Below are 17,137 nucleotides of genomic sequence, written 5' to 3' on the forward strand. Positions count from 1 at the left end.
AATTTTAAATTATATAGTTTCTTTGTGAGAGTTTAACTGTTTAAGTTCAGGTCCTAAAACGGGTGCTTCTAGATTCTACAGTTTTAAAGAAGATTGTCAAATGTATGATTTTAATTTATATATATATATATATTTTTTTTTTTTTTTTTTTTTTTTTGAGGTGTGTTTTTAGGCTATTAGCGTTGAATGGATTGTGAAATTATTTCAAAAGCCTACCTTCTGATCCTAAAGTTCCTCTTAACTTTTATTTTATTTTATTTTATTTTATTTTTTTTGACAAAGAGCAACTCAAAATAAAACAAGCTTAAAACAAAGAACTAATAATATGTCGTTTCCTAGCCGAGGAAGCCAAACGATGAGCAGGGAGAACCACTTCTCTAGGGACCTTCTGAATAATACAAACCTCAAATGAGGAAAGTATATTCTGAATTTGTTGCCGGATCCAGATGGTAGATATGTCCGTCGAAGACCGAGAAATACAAGAGACCAATGAAATACAGTCAGTGCAAAGAAGAACACGCAAAAAACCACAGTGAAGAGCCATCTTAAGACCCAAAAAACAAGCCTGAAGTTCAGCTTGTAAAGCAGAAGAAGCAAAAAAAGCCTGGGCTGCACCTCCCAAACAAGTAGCTGTGTCAAGGGAAAAGAATAACCAGCCACTACCAGCACGATTATCGCTCGAGTTCCAAGCTCCGTCAACAATAATAGATACCAATGGAGAGAGATTGGAATCACCCTCGATATGGAAGGAGCATAACTAAGAACCAAAGCCAGGGGGAGGAGAAGTATGTAAAGGAGAGAAGTGCCTAGCAGCCTGACTCCGAATAGTCCAATCTTGAGCTATTTGAAAAACCACCAGCGGGGAAAAGGTCATTTGTCTGAATCGGATGTGATTTCGATGAATCCAAATGGCCCATGCAAAAGATAAAATAGAGTCCAGACCTTCCCAGTCCTTAACAGAGATAACTGTGAAGAGTAAAGAACTAAACCACCGATGAAAAGAGCTATGCAAGTTTGGAACTCGAATACCAAGAGGACCACAAAGCCAAAGTCGACGAGAGCAACTGCAATGAAGAAATAAATGCTCTATGGTCTCGGGATCCTTGAGACAGAAAGAGCATAGAGGATCCACCGGGCGCCCCTTAGCGCCTAAAATCTCAGCTGTAGAAATAGCATTATGAAACAGCTTCCAAATAAAAATCTTCCACTTGGAAAGAATGGGAAGGGCCCAAATTTTACTCCAGGTAAGAGGGTGAATCGAAGGGAATCCAGGGGGAAGCCATTCCGCCGATGCCACTAGCTGAGCATACGCCGTTTTGGACGAAAAAACACCATCTTTAGTGTATTTCCAATACACAAAATCATCCATAAGCTTCGGAGGACGTTCCAAACTTAGAATCTTAAAAGCAATAGCCGAGGGAAACAAAGCATGGATTAAAGAAGAATCCTAGATATTAGAGACAGGATCCAACAGAGATGACACCAGAGTCGGCTGAACCGATCCAGCAATAGAATCCTTAAAGTGCACAGAAGAATCAGGCACCCAAGGATCCTGAAGAATACGAACCCGTGAGCCATTACCAATTTTCCAAAAAAGACCAGCCTTCAGGGTTTGGAAACCATGAAGCACGCTACGACAACCCCAAGATGGATTGGTGAGGCGACCGTCCGAAGAAGGAAAACGAAGAGAAGGGTACCGTGCTTTAAGAACACGGGAAACCAGAAGCTGCGGATTATGCATAATGCGCCAAGATTGACGGGCGAGGAGAGCTGAATTGAAAAAACCCAGATGCCTAATGCCAACACCCCCCAGGTCCTTTGGGGTAAACAAGACCGTAGAAGGAGTGAGAGCTAAACCCTTGGAATGAGCATCTGTCTTCCACCAAAATCTGACTAACAGGTTATTGATTCTATCAGTGATGGATGACGGTATCTTAAACACAGAAATGATATGATTAAGAGAAGCAATCAAAATGGAGTTAATCACCACTAACTTAGCAGCTTGAGAAAGATGCAAAGAAGCGAAGTTTGTTAACCGAGAAGTGACTTTGTCGATAAGACACTGAAAAGCTTGATGCTTGCTTCTCCCCATATCAACAGGAAGACCCAAATAAGAACCAAGAGAAGGGAGACTTTTAAGCTTTAATGAAGAAGCCAAAAAATCCCGATAATCATCCGGCACATTAGAACTAAACCGAACAAAGGATTTCTGCAAGTTTAACATCTGACCAGATAGGTCACAGAATTGATGAACAACCTGAAGCAGATTAGAGCAGGCCTGAGGGGAAGGTTGGAAAAAAAGGAGAGAATCATCTGCAAAAAACAGATGTGTAATCGAAGGAGCATGACGAGAAACCTTAACCCCTTGAAAAAGTCTATTTCCCTCAGCTTGGTTTATCATAGCAGAAAAAATTTCCATGCACAGAACGAACAAATATGAAGAGAGAGGATCTCCCTGACGTAGCCCACAAGTGGGTCGAAATACCTTAGATGGATTACCATTAACAAAGATCTGATATGAAACCGAAGAAACACATTGTTGAATGATATGAATCCAGTAGGGGGGAAAGCCAAATTGGTGAAGCACCTGCCATAAGAACTGCCAACTTACGCGATCATAAGCTTTATTCATGTCAAGTTTGAGAGCTGCTGACATGGAACGTCCCTTCTGCCGGTTCATAAAAGTGAGGACTTCATGAGCCAGAAGACCATTATCTGACATTAGACGCCCAGGGACAAAAGCATTCTGGCAGTCGGAAATGAGAGAGGGTAAAACTTTCCTAAGTCGAAAAGAAAGGCATTTGGCAATACATTTATAGAGAACATTGCATAAACCTATCGGTCGAAATTGGGAAGGTTGTTGAGGTTGATCCACCTTTGGAATGAGAACAATAAAAGTGCGATTCCATTCCTTTAGCATATGACCATGGAGAAAGAAGTACTGAATAGCATTAGTAACCGAAGAGCCAACAACAGACCAGTGAGTTTTAAAGAAAGCCGAGGTAAATCCATCAGGACCCGGGGATTTGGAATCATCTATGCTAAACATAGCATTCTTTATTTCCGTGGCCGAGAAAGGAATCATAAGAGTTGCCTTTTCAGCATCCGAAATACAAGGTAACTTCAAGGTAGACCAATCAAAATCTGGAACTGGCATTTGAGATTGATCACTTTATAAAGAGAAGAGAAGTAATCAAAAAGGATACCTCGAATAGCAGCCTGATCATGAGTCCATTCATCAGAAGAAGACTGCAAACCTTGAATTGTATTTTTCCTACGACGAGACTGAACATAGGAGAAGAGAATATGTGAATGAGAATCTCCAAACTTATCCCATTTAACCTTGGCTCGTTGTTTCCAATAGAGGAAGGAAGCCTGAGAATGATTGATTTTCTCCTCCCTTACAGAGAGAAAAAGAAGGCGATGAAACTTTGATTCTAAATTGTTAGCCAGCGGAGAAAGTGAGTCATGTAACTCTTTCCAGTTGATACCCCAGAGTTTTTTATGAGTAACACACCACTGAAGCAATTTTGACCGTAAACTCTCCAGCTTACGAGAAATGGAAAACATGGGGGATCCTGGAGCTTTTAACTTCCAAGAAAGATTTATAATACCCGCTACTTCCTTCGAGAGTAGACACCAATTATCAACTCTATATGGCTTCCGACCATCTGGAGGTTTATGTTCCCGAAGAATGATAGCAGCATGGTCTGAAAAAAGTATCGGTTGATGCAAAACAGAAGCATCAGGATGATCTCTTAACCAGTCATGAGAGGCATAAGCCTTATCAAGGCGTTCGAAGGTAGGATGGCCATGATGATGGCCATTAGTCCAAGTGAAGGTAGGACCTGTAAAAGGGATATCTAAAAGGCCTATATCAAATTTCCAGTCCTGGAACTCAGTTTGACCCACGATGTTTGCAGAGCCACCCACCTTATCAGAACTGTATTCAACCTGATTAAAATCTCCAATCAAGACCACATTCTGATTATTGTGCACATTCGTGAATGTATTATTTTGGCCATAAATATCTCTCTAGCTGAATATTTGTAAAACCATACCAAGTATAACAGTTGAATACATCAATACTTTATAAGATACAACACATCTAAATCTTATTGAGAGTAATTTAGAAAAATTATCACATCTTATGAATATTCCCAAAATTTAAAATGGAAATATATATATATATATATTTATTTTATTTTATTTTATTTTATTTTTTGACTAGAAAATGGAAATAACTTTACCCTTATAAAGATCAAAAAGACTTGCGTGGACCTGGTCCACAATAATATTATTGTGGACCCGAGGTCTATACACACGCAACTGACTTTATATTAAACATAGTGACCATTATTTTTAACATAGTAACCTTATTTTTAACCTAGTAACCTTTATTAAAACTAATACAACGTTTAATAATATTGTGAACTTGAAATACGACGCTATTACCCTAATTTTAACATAGTGGCCTTTATTATTCATATTGATCAGTATATAAAATATTTCATTACAAAAATAACCATTTAGGCCTATATATTACTAAAATGATTTTTATTTCAATATAGTGACTTTTTTTTTTTAATTATAGTGACCCTTTTTTATTAATAAAACAACCATACTTTCTCTAATATTAGTGGTCCACAATAAATTAGTGTGAACCAGGTCCATTTAAGAATTTGTATATAAAGATTGATAAAATACTAGTTCAAATAGTGAAGGATGTCTTATAATTTTTTTTTGTCAAATTCAATTACTCTCTTCTATTCTTGAATACTCTTAACATTTTCACTTTGCACTATTTATGTATGGAAAACTTTTGTATACACCCGTTTTTCAATAATTTACTGTACATCAGGTACACTTTTGTCTAATTTAGTGTCACTTTTGTCAAATTTATCAATGAAGCATAAATAACACTTATATATGTCAGGGTAACTTTTGTGCGTTTAAGTGTAACTTTTGCACATTTTATTGTCACTTTGTAATGGATGTTCAGTAATTTACTGAACATTCGTTTTATTTAAATGCTTGTATGTATTCCCTTTGTCTCATAATACATGACATAAGAAAACATTGCATACATGCCAATACTAAAGAGTTGAGGTTACTCGATGGGTTACTTGAGGGATTACTTGTGTGTTAGCAGCTACACACAAAACTTGCTGGGAAGATAATTAGAATTTTATTTCTGTAAGAATGATTGTACAACAAATTAAGATTATCAGGAGCTATAAATACTAGGATAGTACAACTAATTCTGTTATAGATAGTGATAGATATTATATTTAGGATAATATTTGTCGCAGATTAGGATATATTAAATGTATATTTTGTATGTTTATCGTATCTAGGATTCCTAACGTGTTTAAGCCTAGCGTTGTAAACTCTATATATTAGATCAATGGTACACACTCCAGATTGAGGAGTTTTCCCGAAATCTAACATGGTATCACAGCTTAGATTTTAGATCTCAATTTTTTTATTGGTGTAGACACCCGTTTGTGTCTCCCCAAAACCAAACCCAGTGATGAGTACCTTTCACGTCGAATCATAATCGAATGAAACGAAAGTGTGGAAAGGTCTAGTGTTGCGGAAAGTTTTTATTTCTTTTCTCTTCTCTCTGTTTTTAAAACTTTATTTTAAGAAAACAGCCAATACAGTTTTGTTGGTCCATGATATGGGTCCAATAATAGTGTAGTTGGATGGGGATTGCAAAGACCTTTCCAACGATATATTATAAGCCAAATTCCGATAAATATTGAGGAAGTTATGGCCAATTTTACCAAACTGGGTCCGGTTTGAGCTTTATGTGCGGCCTAATGATATAGAGGAGGGCCTAATATGATTTATCATTCCTAATGCAATTAGGAATGGTTTTGGTCTTCTAGAATCTTCTAGAAGGTTCTTTTCATTCCTAATTCAATTAGCATTGATAAGTTGACTTTGTTGACTTTTCAGAGTTTTAATCAGAATTAAATAGCATTTTCGAAGAAATTATATTATTTTATCCTCCAGTACAGTAAACTTATCGGATTTTCGAAAACGCGTTGGAATCAAGACTGGCGTCCAACCCCAGACCTTGGCGCCTGGAACCAGGCTTGGCGCCAGGCGCTAGCCATTGGCGCCTGGCGCCAACCTTGTTTTGTGAGCGTCAGGCTCTGTTTTGTTAAATTATCTTTTTTGGCTGATTTTCTCTATAAATATCGTATCAAAAACTCCGTTTTCATACTCTAATTCTATTCATCCGCAAGCTTTCATCAACAATCATTAATTCTTTAGCACTCTTTCATTCAATTCTTTCTTACTTTGTTTTCATACAAAATTCCGCATTCACAAGATCTAGAAACACCTAGCCATATTCGAATTTGCCTTCGCCATAGACGTGAAAGGTTTAATTTATGAGGGTTTGGTCTCAAATCTCTCTTTCAATTATTTAATTTAATTGCTTTGATTATTATTTTCCTTGAAGTTATTAACGTGTGTATTTTGTTATTAGAAAGAGGTACGAGGCATCAAAGTAAGTACTTTAATTGATTAATTGATATTATGATGTAGAAATCATGTTTACATTGTTATTATGATATTCCTAGTATCATGTCTAGGTTAATTTTAATATTAAATATGATTGTTATGATGTTTCCTATGTTCTTCCTAATATTTATGATTGTTAGTATCATGTTAGGGTTAGAGATTTGATTTTTATTACTTAGTGACATGCTAGGGTTTGTTATTAATCTTGTAAGTATCATGCCTAGGATCTTGCTATGCTTTAACATGATTATTATTATTATTAATTATGATTGATATTATTATTATTATTATTCATATTTATTCCAATGATTGATTATTTATTATGATGATTAACATGATTATTATTATTATCATGATTATTTTTATGTTGCTTGATGCTATTTATTTTTATTGCTTGATCACACCTTTATTGCATGTTAAAGGGAATTTGGTACTTGTAATCATGCTTGATAAGATAATTTATAATCTTGTTTAGGGTTAATTGTGATTATAATTCAAGTGATCGCCAATAATAGTTTATTTGTGCATTAATATTCAACCAACATAGATTAAACAGGTTTAGGGTTAATCCTATTGATTGCATGTTAATCAGAAAGCGCACATGAATACGAGCAGAATAAAGTAGAGGCCTATTATTAGGGCAGGTTCAATCTCTTTTAGGTTGGATTTGTACCTTCATCCCCGAACCCTTATTTGGTTCATGACCTTATGGAGTTGACGATCTTTTGGATCGTTAAGGGGTGTAACCTTCACCTCGTGAACGGTTTACAAGTTCCTTAAAAACTTGTTGGCGACTCTTTTGCTCTATCTTCTTCCCTTTTGGACGCCACCGTACTTTAGTGTATGATCACAGTGGGGTTCAAGCTAGTGGGATTTTAAAGGCTTGAAATTATTCCCTACAATTGGGACCTTGCCTTCACGTTTATTCCGCAATTTAATTTTGTTCTCTGTTTTCTTCGAGATTTCGGCTTCACCTCTTAATTCATTTACCTTGCTCACTGTTACATTCATTAAGCTATGGCAAAGGATGATGATGCGTCCAACACACCTACTCCACCACCTCCACCATCAACAGAATTTCATCCTGCCCTTTCTGTCAATAACATTCGGAATGCTATTCCTTTAACCCTTGACTATGAGAAGGTGCAATATTCCAATTGGGTGGAACTCTTCGAAAATCATGATCTTACATATAACGTTCTTGATCATATTGACCCAAATACACCACGCCCCTCGGAGGTTTCGGGTGCTTTATGGGCGAGGTTGGATGCGATTGTCAAATAGTGGATATACGACACGATATCCACCGACCTTCTTGAAACTATTCTCTCTCGGAAGTCCACGACTCAACAACTTTGGAATCACATCAAGGAAATATTTCAAGATAACAAGAGTACGAGAGCGGTGTATCTTGAAAACTTGTTCAACTCTATGCATCTTGATAATTTTTCCAGTGTGACTGCTTACTGCCAACAACTCAAGAGTATCTCCGATCAACTCGCTACTGTTGACCAACCTGTTTCCGATCAAAAACTAGTCCTACGGCTTGTTGCGGGTCTCAACAAGACGGACTTCAACACCGTGGCAGCCATGATCGCCCAATCAGACCCCTTCCCGTCTTTCAATACAGCCAGATCACGTCTCCTTTTTGAGGAAACGCGTCGTGGCACAAATAACTCCACTCCGCCTACTTCTTTTGTCGCACAACAGCAGGGTTCTTCCGATTCTGCATCTTCTCAGCAACAATCTCAGTCCGCCGGACGAGGCGGCGGCGACAAGGGTCGTGGCGGCAGAAAGCCCAGCCGCGGCAAGGGCCGGGGTCATGGTGGTCAAGGGCGTGGAAACCAGACCAGCCAACAACAACCTCAACAACAGCAATCGGGGCAGCAGTCTTCTAATCCCATAGGCCAACCTTGGGCCCAACAAGGCTGGCCCAATCAGCAGCAATATTTTTGGCCTCAACAAGGATGGGAAATTCCTCCTGCTCCTTTCCCAACTAATGGAGCGTACCAGCCACGGCCCAATCTGTGGTCCAACTTCAAATCAGCAGGCCTACACTATGGGAGCACCTCAGTACGGCCCACCTATGACTCCTACAGAGTTTGAAAGTGCATACTCATCCATGAATTTTTCGGTTCCAGAGAACGGTTGGTACATGGACTCGGGAGCTACATCTCATATGACCAATAATTCCGGTAATCTCTTACCCCTTTTTTAATTTAAGCACTAATAATCATATTTTAGTTGGTAACGATCATCGCATTCCAATTACTGGTTATGGTCATACTAAACTCCCAAACTACTCCCTTGCACTTAAAAACGTCCTTCTAGCACCTCAAATTATTAAAAACTTGATTTATGTCCGTAAATTTACTTCAGATAATAAAGTTTCTATTGAATTTGACCCTAATGTTTTTTCTGTGAAGGATCTTCGCATGGGGAGGGTAATCACGAGATGCAATAGTTCAGGGGACCTTTACCCAGTCACCAACACTTCTCCAAGCACGTGTCTGGCCACCTCTCTCACTACCGTTGCTCCCTCTACCTGGCATGATCGCCTAAGACATCCAGGATCTTCCTCTTTGAGTTTTCTTAGGAGTAATAATTTTATTGATTGTAATAAGGAGCATGACTCCAATTTTTACAATTCTTGTCAAATAGGGAAACATGTTAGACTTCCTTTTTATGATTCAAATTCTAATACTACTTGTGCTTTTGACATTATTCATGCCGACTTGTGGACTTCTCCTATTCGTAGTATTAATGGTCACAAATATTATTTAGTACTACTTGATGATTTTATCCATTATGTGTGGACTATTCCGTTAGGCTATAAATCTCAAGCATTCCAAAGCTTTCTACTGTGTCAACTCAATTTGAACGACCCGTTAAATCCTTCCAAAGTGACCATGGCCAGGAATTTGATAATGATCCGTTCAAACAATTTTGTAGTGAAAATGGAATGGTATTTAGATTTTCATGTCCTCATACATCCTCACAAAATGGAAAAGCTAAACGTATGATCCGCACTCTTAATAATGTCAAACGTACACTACTTTTTCATGCCTCATTGCCTCCTTCTTATTGGTCACATGCTCTTGAGACCGCAACCTATCTCATAAATATTTTGCCCACAAAGTCTCTATAAAGCATAACACTGGCTCAGGCTCTTTTTCGTAAAAACCCTTCTTATGATCATCTTCGGGTTTTTGGTTGTCTTTGTTTCCCTAATTTGTCAGCCACTGCTAAAAACAAACTTGCTCCTAGGTCAACACCATGTGTCGTTTTAGGTTATTCGACAAACCATCGGGCGTCGCAAATGTTGTCTCTGAGGCGTGTTGGCTTCGTAATTTATTACTTGAGTTACATTGTCCTCAGCTCTACGGCAGACTACTATAGTTTATTGTGATAATGTCAGTGCTATCTACCTTTCTGGAAACCCGGTACAACACCAACGCACCAAACATGTGGAGATGGATATTTATTTTGTTCGAGAAAAGGTTGCTTTGGGGGAAGTACGGGTTCTACATGTTCCTACTAGATATCAGTTAATTTGCGGACATTTTCACTAAAGGCCTACCACGAGAATTATTTAAGGAATTTAGGTCCAGTCTTAGCGTACGACCTCCTCCCGCTACGACCGCGGGGGTGTGATAGATATTATATTTAGGATAATATTTGTCGCAGATTAGGATATATTAAATGTATATTTTGTATGTTTATCGTATCTAGGATTCCTAACGTGTTTAGGCCTAGCGTTGTAAACTCTATATATTTGATCAATGGTACACACTCCAGATTGAGGAGTTTTCCCGAAATCTAACAGATAGTTACAAAATATCTAAATCTCAACAATATGACACTAGATTGAGGAGTTTTCCCGAAATCTAACATATAGTTACCGGACTACCACATATCATCTTCCAATGCACCAAGGAGCAAAATGGGTGGGCTGTAGCCCAATTAAGATTTGGAATGGGTCGATACGGGCTATAAGAATAGTAATCATGTTGGTATTTCAGGCATATTCTTGGGTGCACACTCATGCACCTATGCACCTATAAATAGGTGTAACAACAGCACAATATGAACATTAGATTTTCAGAAAGTGAACATAGGCATAAAAATGTATGATTTTCGATTTCTTATGCGGTGACTTTGTGATTAACTTCAATTGATTGGGTTATACTACCTCCATTAACATTTAGTTGCAACTTTGGGGAATTATTTGAGAGACATAAAATATTCCAAAGTTGCAACTAAATGTTAACGGAGATACTATATGATTTTCTTAATTCTAATGAATTGAATTTTATCTGATTTTCTGCATATTTTTTTATATAAATGAACATAATCATGCAAAATATGAACATATGCATAGGTTCCCTTAAATGTGAACATTAGATTTTCGGAAAGTGAACATAGGCATAAAAAATATGAACTTATGCATTTCAGAAAGTGAACATAACATTTCAAAATATGAACGTATGCATTGGTTTTCTTAGAGTGAAAATAAGAATTTAAAAGGTGAACATATACGTAAAAAAAAATATGAACATAAACATCTAAGAACGACAACATATGCATAAACAGATTTAATTAATATTTCATGAACAACACGTATTTACATTATAAATATTTGAAATTATATATGAACATATAAAATAGGGAAATTCTCTTTGGTAACACCATAGTTTTTAATTTTCTCAGTGGTGAATTGCAAAAAATATTATTATCCTTGGTAAACTTGAACTTTTTATAATTTTCAATGGTGAACTTAATGAAACAATTTAGTTAATTTCTAACCATAGTTAAAATTTATTTTTAAATTAAAAAAGTAAAATTTCTAAAATATCCCCACGTAATACACTTAAATCCCTAAAATGTCCTTACTCAAACCCAACATGTCATCATCGATCAAGATTCAAGATCATCATCTTCATCCTCCTCTTTTTGTCCTCCTTGCAACACCAAACAACCACCATCGAACAACCAACATCTTCATCATCAACACATCTCTAGCAGCCACACCACTTCAACCAAGTTACACCACTAAACCACCTTCGAACCACTACCACCACACGAAACACCACAACAACCCGATGCACCTGCCAACAACAAACCCATAATAACAACAACAACAAACAGCCACCAGTCAAACCACCGCCTATAGCAGCACCGAAACACACAACAGCCACCGAATGCAACTATCACTTTCACACAATTTGCCACCGCTTCGCGCACCAACAACACCGTCAATTCCAACGACTCACCACCAAACCACCTTCGAACCGCCACCAATTCTCACTCCAAAAGCTCGCTCTATAGCTCGCAATAACCAATTGCATACCGCAACTAGCCGCCGACACCTCCACCCCTTCTCTTTCCTCCATTTCCCTCACTCCCGACATCTCCACCCTCTCCCTTTCCTCTATTTCACATAAATTATTATTCAATTGTGTAGTTAGGATTCCGGTCACTTTAAAATTTCGCAAATTGGTTAGAAATTTGTGTTTTTCGATGATGGTGAGGTGAGAAGGAGAGAGGGTAGAGATCGAAGGTCGCCGATTGGGGATTTCGGGTGGGGGAGAGATCTTTAGGGTTTTCGAAGGGGAGAAGGTGGGTTTCGGGAAAAGGGTGTTGGTTCAGGGGAGTGGGGGAGAGGCGCAGCAGGGCGGGGATGTCGATGCACTAGAGAGGGGCGGAGGTTGGGGGGAGGCGTGGGTTGGGGTGGCTGGAGTGTGGTGGCAACCTGGTGGCTTTAGGGAAAGGGGGTGACTTTTTTTAAAAAATAAAATTATTTCTAAATCATTTAAATGTAACAAAAATATAAAAAAAATCTAACTATAGTTAAATATTTAGTCAAAGTTTATCATTAATGTTATAGTTGACTTAATATAAAAGTTCAAGTTTACCAAGGATAATAAAATTTTTCGCAATTTACCACTGAGAAAATTAAAAACTATGGTGATACCAAAGAGAATTTCCCTATAAGATATTATTATGAATATATTGCATTTAATTATGAACATAAAAATTTGAAGAAATAAAAAATAATATGATTATGAAACATATGCATTATAAGTATTAAATGTTCATTTTTTTTTAAGTGTTCATTTTTTATTATTAAATGTTCAATTTTTTTCATGTTCATTTAGTTTTACTAAAAGTTCATTTTGTAGAGCTTAGTCGCGGATATGTTGTCTGGGTCATTGATTTGGGTCGCGCGTTTTGGGCCTTCCCTTGTTGCACCTATCTTATGTGCATAAGGATGAACCTAAAACCAATTGGGTATTTCAAGTTTCAACCCTACTACATGGTCAGGCCAAATCACCGAAAAAGTAAAATGCTTTAATGGTTTGTATGACTAATCTTCAAACGTTGATTCAGTTGGTCGTATGATAATGATGCAAACTAAGTTGTGCATTAAATAGCTGTAACTAAGTTGTATTGTTCGCTATTGCTAATTTCTATAATTAAATGTAATGGAATATTACAAGCAGAAAATATTGTTTAGTTGACATTATATGTATTAGCATACAATTCCACATGGTGACTTGCAAGCAAGCTAAATGAAAATTGTATAAAATATTTAAAGCGAAATTTATCAATTAATTGAAAGAAATATAGAATGAGTTTCGTCATTATATAGATGGAGGAGGCAACTGAAAAACCAAATTTATTTGACTATTTCTACATTTCATATTAAATAAATACATACTTATGTATAACCAAAGCAATTAAGAGTTTTTTTTTTTTTTTTTTTTTTTTGACAAGGCTATTAAGAGTGTATAAATCAAGTTATTAAACTATTCAGGAAAACGCTCCAAGCTAAGAGAGGGTAACATATATGGGAGAGGTTAATATTGTGGTATGCGTACTTCATGGTTTCCTAGCTTTGATAGCTTCTGCTCTTGCTATTGCTGCTGAAGCCACTAAGATTAAGGTAATACCAAGCATTATATATATTGTGTGTTCAATTAGTATTTTATTTTTATTTATTTTACTTTTTTGCTCATTTTGTACTTAGAGTACAGATAATAAAATGGCATTAGAATTTGTAATTGAATATCGTATCGATCAATTTCCATGCCCAATTCTTAATAAATTGTTGTATTAAAAATTTAAACGTAATAACTCCTTTTTTTTCAATTAAAGTCTTTTTTTTTTTTCCTTTTTTTGCAAGCGTTAATAAATAAAAAGGTACATGAAAAAAAAATAACAATGGAAAAGAGAAAAAAAAACATAAATTAATTTTTAAGAATTAGTAGTTAATATAATTTTTATTTTTTGGGAAATAGAGAAATTAGATAAAGGTAAAGTATACAATTTATTTTTGAGCAAGTAAACGTTTTATATAAAGACAACATATTTGGCTTTATATAATCTGGATTCTGGAGACGTAAATGGTTCACATTAACATATATTTAAATTTTCATTTATTCATATGAAAATGAAAAAAAAAAATGACTTGGAGTGAACCTAAAGCATTTATTTTAAGTTTGTAACCCAATTATTTTTTTATTATTATTTTTTTTAATATTATTGATGGTTATTATCAGGCGTCTGACTTATTTGTAACGGAATTTGGTTGCAAGTACCCTAGCAGTCCAGCAAGCATACTTGGATACACTGCAGCACTACTCTTACTATTCGTCATTTTTACTATTGATCGTCAATACGATGGACCAATCTTTTTCAGCATCATATCATGGTATATACTTTTTTAAGGATTTTTTGTGAGAAACTATCTAATAAAGCATATATTTTGTGAGAAACTACCTAATAAAAAGAATGTTGTAAGAAACCAGCTACCTATTAAAAGGCAAATGTTGTAAAATACTACCTATGACCGGATTTTGACCACTGACCTAATTTGCAGGCATTGACGATCACCTCAAAACACTACCGGAATTATCATCTCATAGCCCGAAACTACCACCACTAACTCGGAATATCCCTAAACCACTTTGGAAACAACATTACCACCTTGAAAACCAACTCTTGCGATGGTTTTAAGGGTGTTTAAAGGTGGGTTAATGTTGAAAAGTTTGGTCAACTGAGGAAATCTGACCATAGGTAGCATTTTACAACATATTACCTTTTATTAGGTTGTTTCTTACAATGTTTAAAAAAAAAAAAAAAAAGTTGTTTCTCACAACATTTTTTTTAATAGTTAGTTTTTTCACAAATTTTGGTTTTATTAGATAGTTTCTTACAAAAAGTCTCTTTTTAATTATTGCGTAACTTTAACCTATAATTAAGAAACACAAATATATGATATGCACATGAAGCATATAACTTAAATGTCCGATACAAGTGAAAAATTAAGGTCATTTTAGATAGTTCAGGTGAACAATACAATCTCACACTTTCTCTAATAGTTCAAGTAAACTTTCTCTAATTCATTTCAGTTGATACGTACAGGGTTGCTTCTACGATGGGAATTGGTATCCTAATAGGAGCTGCTACACGTCAACTACTGAATATTAGTCATTCAACCAGATTATGCTACTATGTATTACCGGGTGTGTTTGCCTCTGGTGGTGGTTTGGCACTTGTGTCATGTATATCTGGCATATGCACGTATATCGCATCAATAATAAAGCAACGTCGTGAACAAGTACCAGCTGCGGCTCCACATCAAGGGGGCGGCATTGCTATGGGTAATCCTCAGTAGGCTCAACTTGACACCACCGCCTCTACAAATTCAAACCCCTAGTCGCAGCCAGTGCATTATGCTGTTTGATATATTAGTATTTGCTTTGTGGAGTTTGAGATCATGTTCTAATGGTATAATTACAAAAAGGTGCTTCTAAATTAAAGAAGTTTTGTATCTGGGCCGGGTGTGAAGGCAAGACTAGGGACGACCAAGCTAGGTTTTTTGTATTATGTTTATTATCTTAAAAAGTGAATTGCATAGTAATAGTATATATGTGATTTTAATGTGTAAAAATATTGAATTGTACAATAATCTGATAATCATTACTCATTAGATTTATTTGGAATATCCTGCAAGTTGTTTACATTGTTGCATTGACTTGGTACATATTAGAACAAAAAAGTCAAACAATTTATCTAATATGATCTACGAGACGGTTTTTAAAGTTAAATTAAAGGAAAATTTGTTACAAAGGACCTTTTAAGTCCACTATTTTGTGAGAAAGAACCTTTTAAAAAAAAGGTGGCTAGGAGGACCAAATATGGATTTTTTTTATGAGGAGGTACCTATGCCCGGAATTCACCTTAGCCCCACCCCTTTCACGGCTGCCTCCTCTTTCCTACACATGACCACCCCTTTCACGGTAGCCTCCTCTTTCCTCTACCTGACCACCCCCACCCGCACCGCCTCCATCTTCCCGCTCCCCTTTCACGACAAACTCACCACCCCTAACCACTCCCTCTACCTCTCCACTGCCAGCACTGACCTCACACCCACCACCCCTTTCACGACAGCCTGCTCCTCCCCTTTCCCTACCCCCACTCCCTTTCCTCCACCCTGATTACTATAAAAATTCATGCGATTTCCTCCACCCTAATCCTAGAATTTAGGGATTTAGAGAATCGAGAAACGAGAGGGATGAAATCAAATTTTGAATGAGTTAATGAAGGGTATGGAATTGGATGAGTTTTTGAAGAAATTGGGTTCAATTGAATGGATTCAGAAGTTTTGAAAGCAAATTGGATGTAAAATTGTGCAAAATTTGTAGAAACGAAGATCGATCTTCGCGCAAAAGCAAAGAAATGAGAGGAGAAAATTAAAGAGAGGGAAAGACGGTGGGGATCGGAGGGTCACCGGCATAGGGAAGCTTGGGCGCCTGGGTCGGCACCGATAGCGGCAGGGGAGAGGGGGTGGTGGGCTGTGGGAAAGGCTAGGACGTTAGGCTACCTTGAAAGAGAAGGGTTTTCGGGGTAGAGGAAGGGATTGCTGCCATGAAAGGGGTGGGGCTAAGGTGGTCAACACCGGAGTTGGCGGGTCAAATCCTGCTTTCCGGGCAATGGTCCCTCTTCGCAAATAAAAACTCATTTTTGGTCCCTTCTTGCCACCTTTTTTTAAAAGGTCCTTTCTCACAAAATAGTGGACATAAAAGGTCCTTTGTGACAAATTTTCCTAAATTAAATTTTAAAAATCTATTGGTTGCTTTAATTTGTTTAAGATGCAGTAATACCTCACATCTTAATTGAGGCTAGGAAATCGATCATTACAACATGTTATCAACTTGATACTCAAATGAATTAAGGGACCATTTGGTTCGCACGAGGGAATCGGAATGGAATGAACAAAGGGAAAGGAGAAGAATGGAATGAAAATACCCTATTTTGGCTTTGTTGTTTGTTTTTAAAACAAAGGGAATCATTCCCCCACCACACCACCACCACCACACATTTCATCAATTTTTCACTTCCCACAATTTCCAGCCACCACCGCACCTCCTCCACCACTCGCCGCTCTTCACCGCACCTCCCCCTCCCCTTGCCGCGCCTGCCCCGATCTCCCCTTCCTCGAAAAAACCAGCCCTAGCCCCGAAAACCCTAGCCCCGATCTCCCTCTCCCCCAAATCGTTGTCTGGCCCTCCCACCAGCCTCGAAACCCTAGCGG

General features: G+C 37.2%; 1 protein-coding gene across 1 annotated transcript; it reads left to right on the plus strand.

Moving 5' to 3' along the window:
• The first annotated feature begins 13,387 nt into the window (after positions 1-13,387).
• Positions 13,388-15,217, plus strand: LOC145627597 (uncharacterized). The gene is made up of 3 exons (XM_081679964.1): positions 13,388-13,483; positions 14,100-14,251; positions 14,965-15,217. Exons 1-3 carry the CDS (start codon positions 13,388-13,390, stop codon positions 15,215-15,217), a joined length of 501 nt encoding a protein of 166 aa, XP_081536090.1.
• The last annotated feature ends 1,920 nt before the right edge of the window (positions 15,218-17,137 follow it).

This window comes from Chenopodium album, chromosome 4 (genome assembly GCF_948465745.1).
Source record: "Chenopodium album chromosome 4, dcCheAlbu1.1, whole genome shotgun sequence".
NCBI classification, from domain to species: domain Eukaryota; kingdom Viridiplantae; phylum Streptophyta; class Magnoliopsida; order Caryophyllales; family Amaranthaceae; genus Chenopodium; species Chenopodium album.

Excerpts from the sequence above, each read along its gene's own strand:
- LOC145627597 (XM_081679964.1), top strand. The coding sequence starts at position 13,388 with ATGGGAGAGGTTAATATTGTGGTATGCGTACTTCATGGTTTCCTAGCT. Across the intron at positions 13,484-14,099 it reads CTGAAGCCACTAAGATTAAG|GCGTCTGACTTATTTGTAAC; the intron begins GTAATACCAAGC and ends GGTTATTATCAG. Across the intron at positions 14,252-14,964 it reads TTTTTCAGCATCATATCATG|GGTTGCTTCTACGATGGGAA; the intron begins GTATATACTTTT and ends TGATACGTACAG.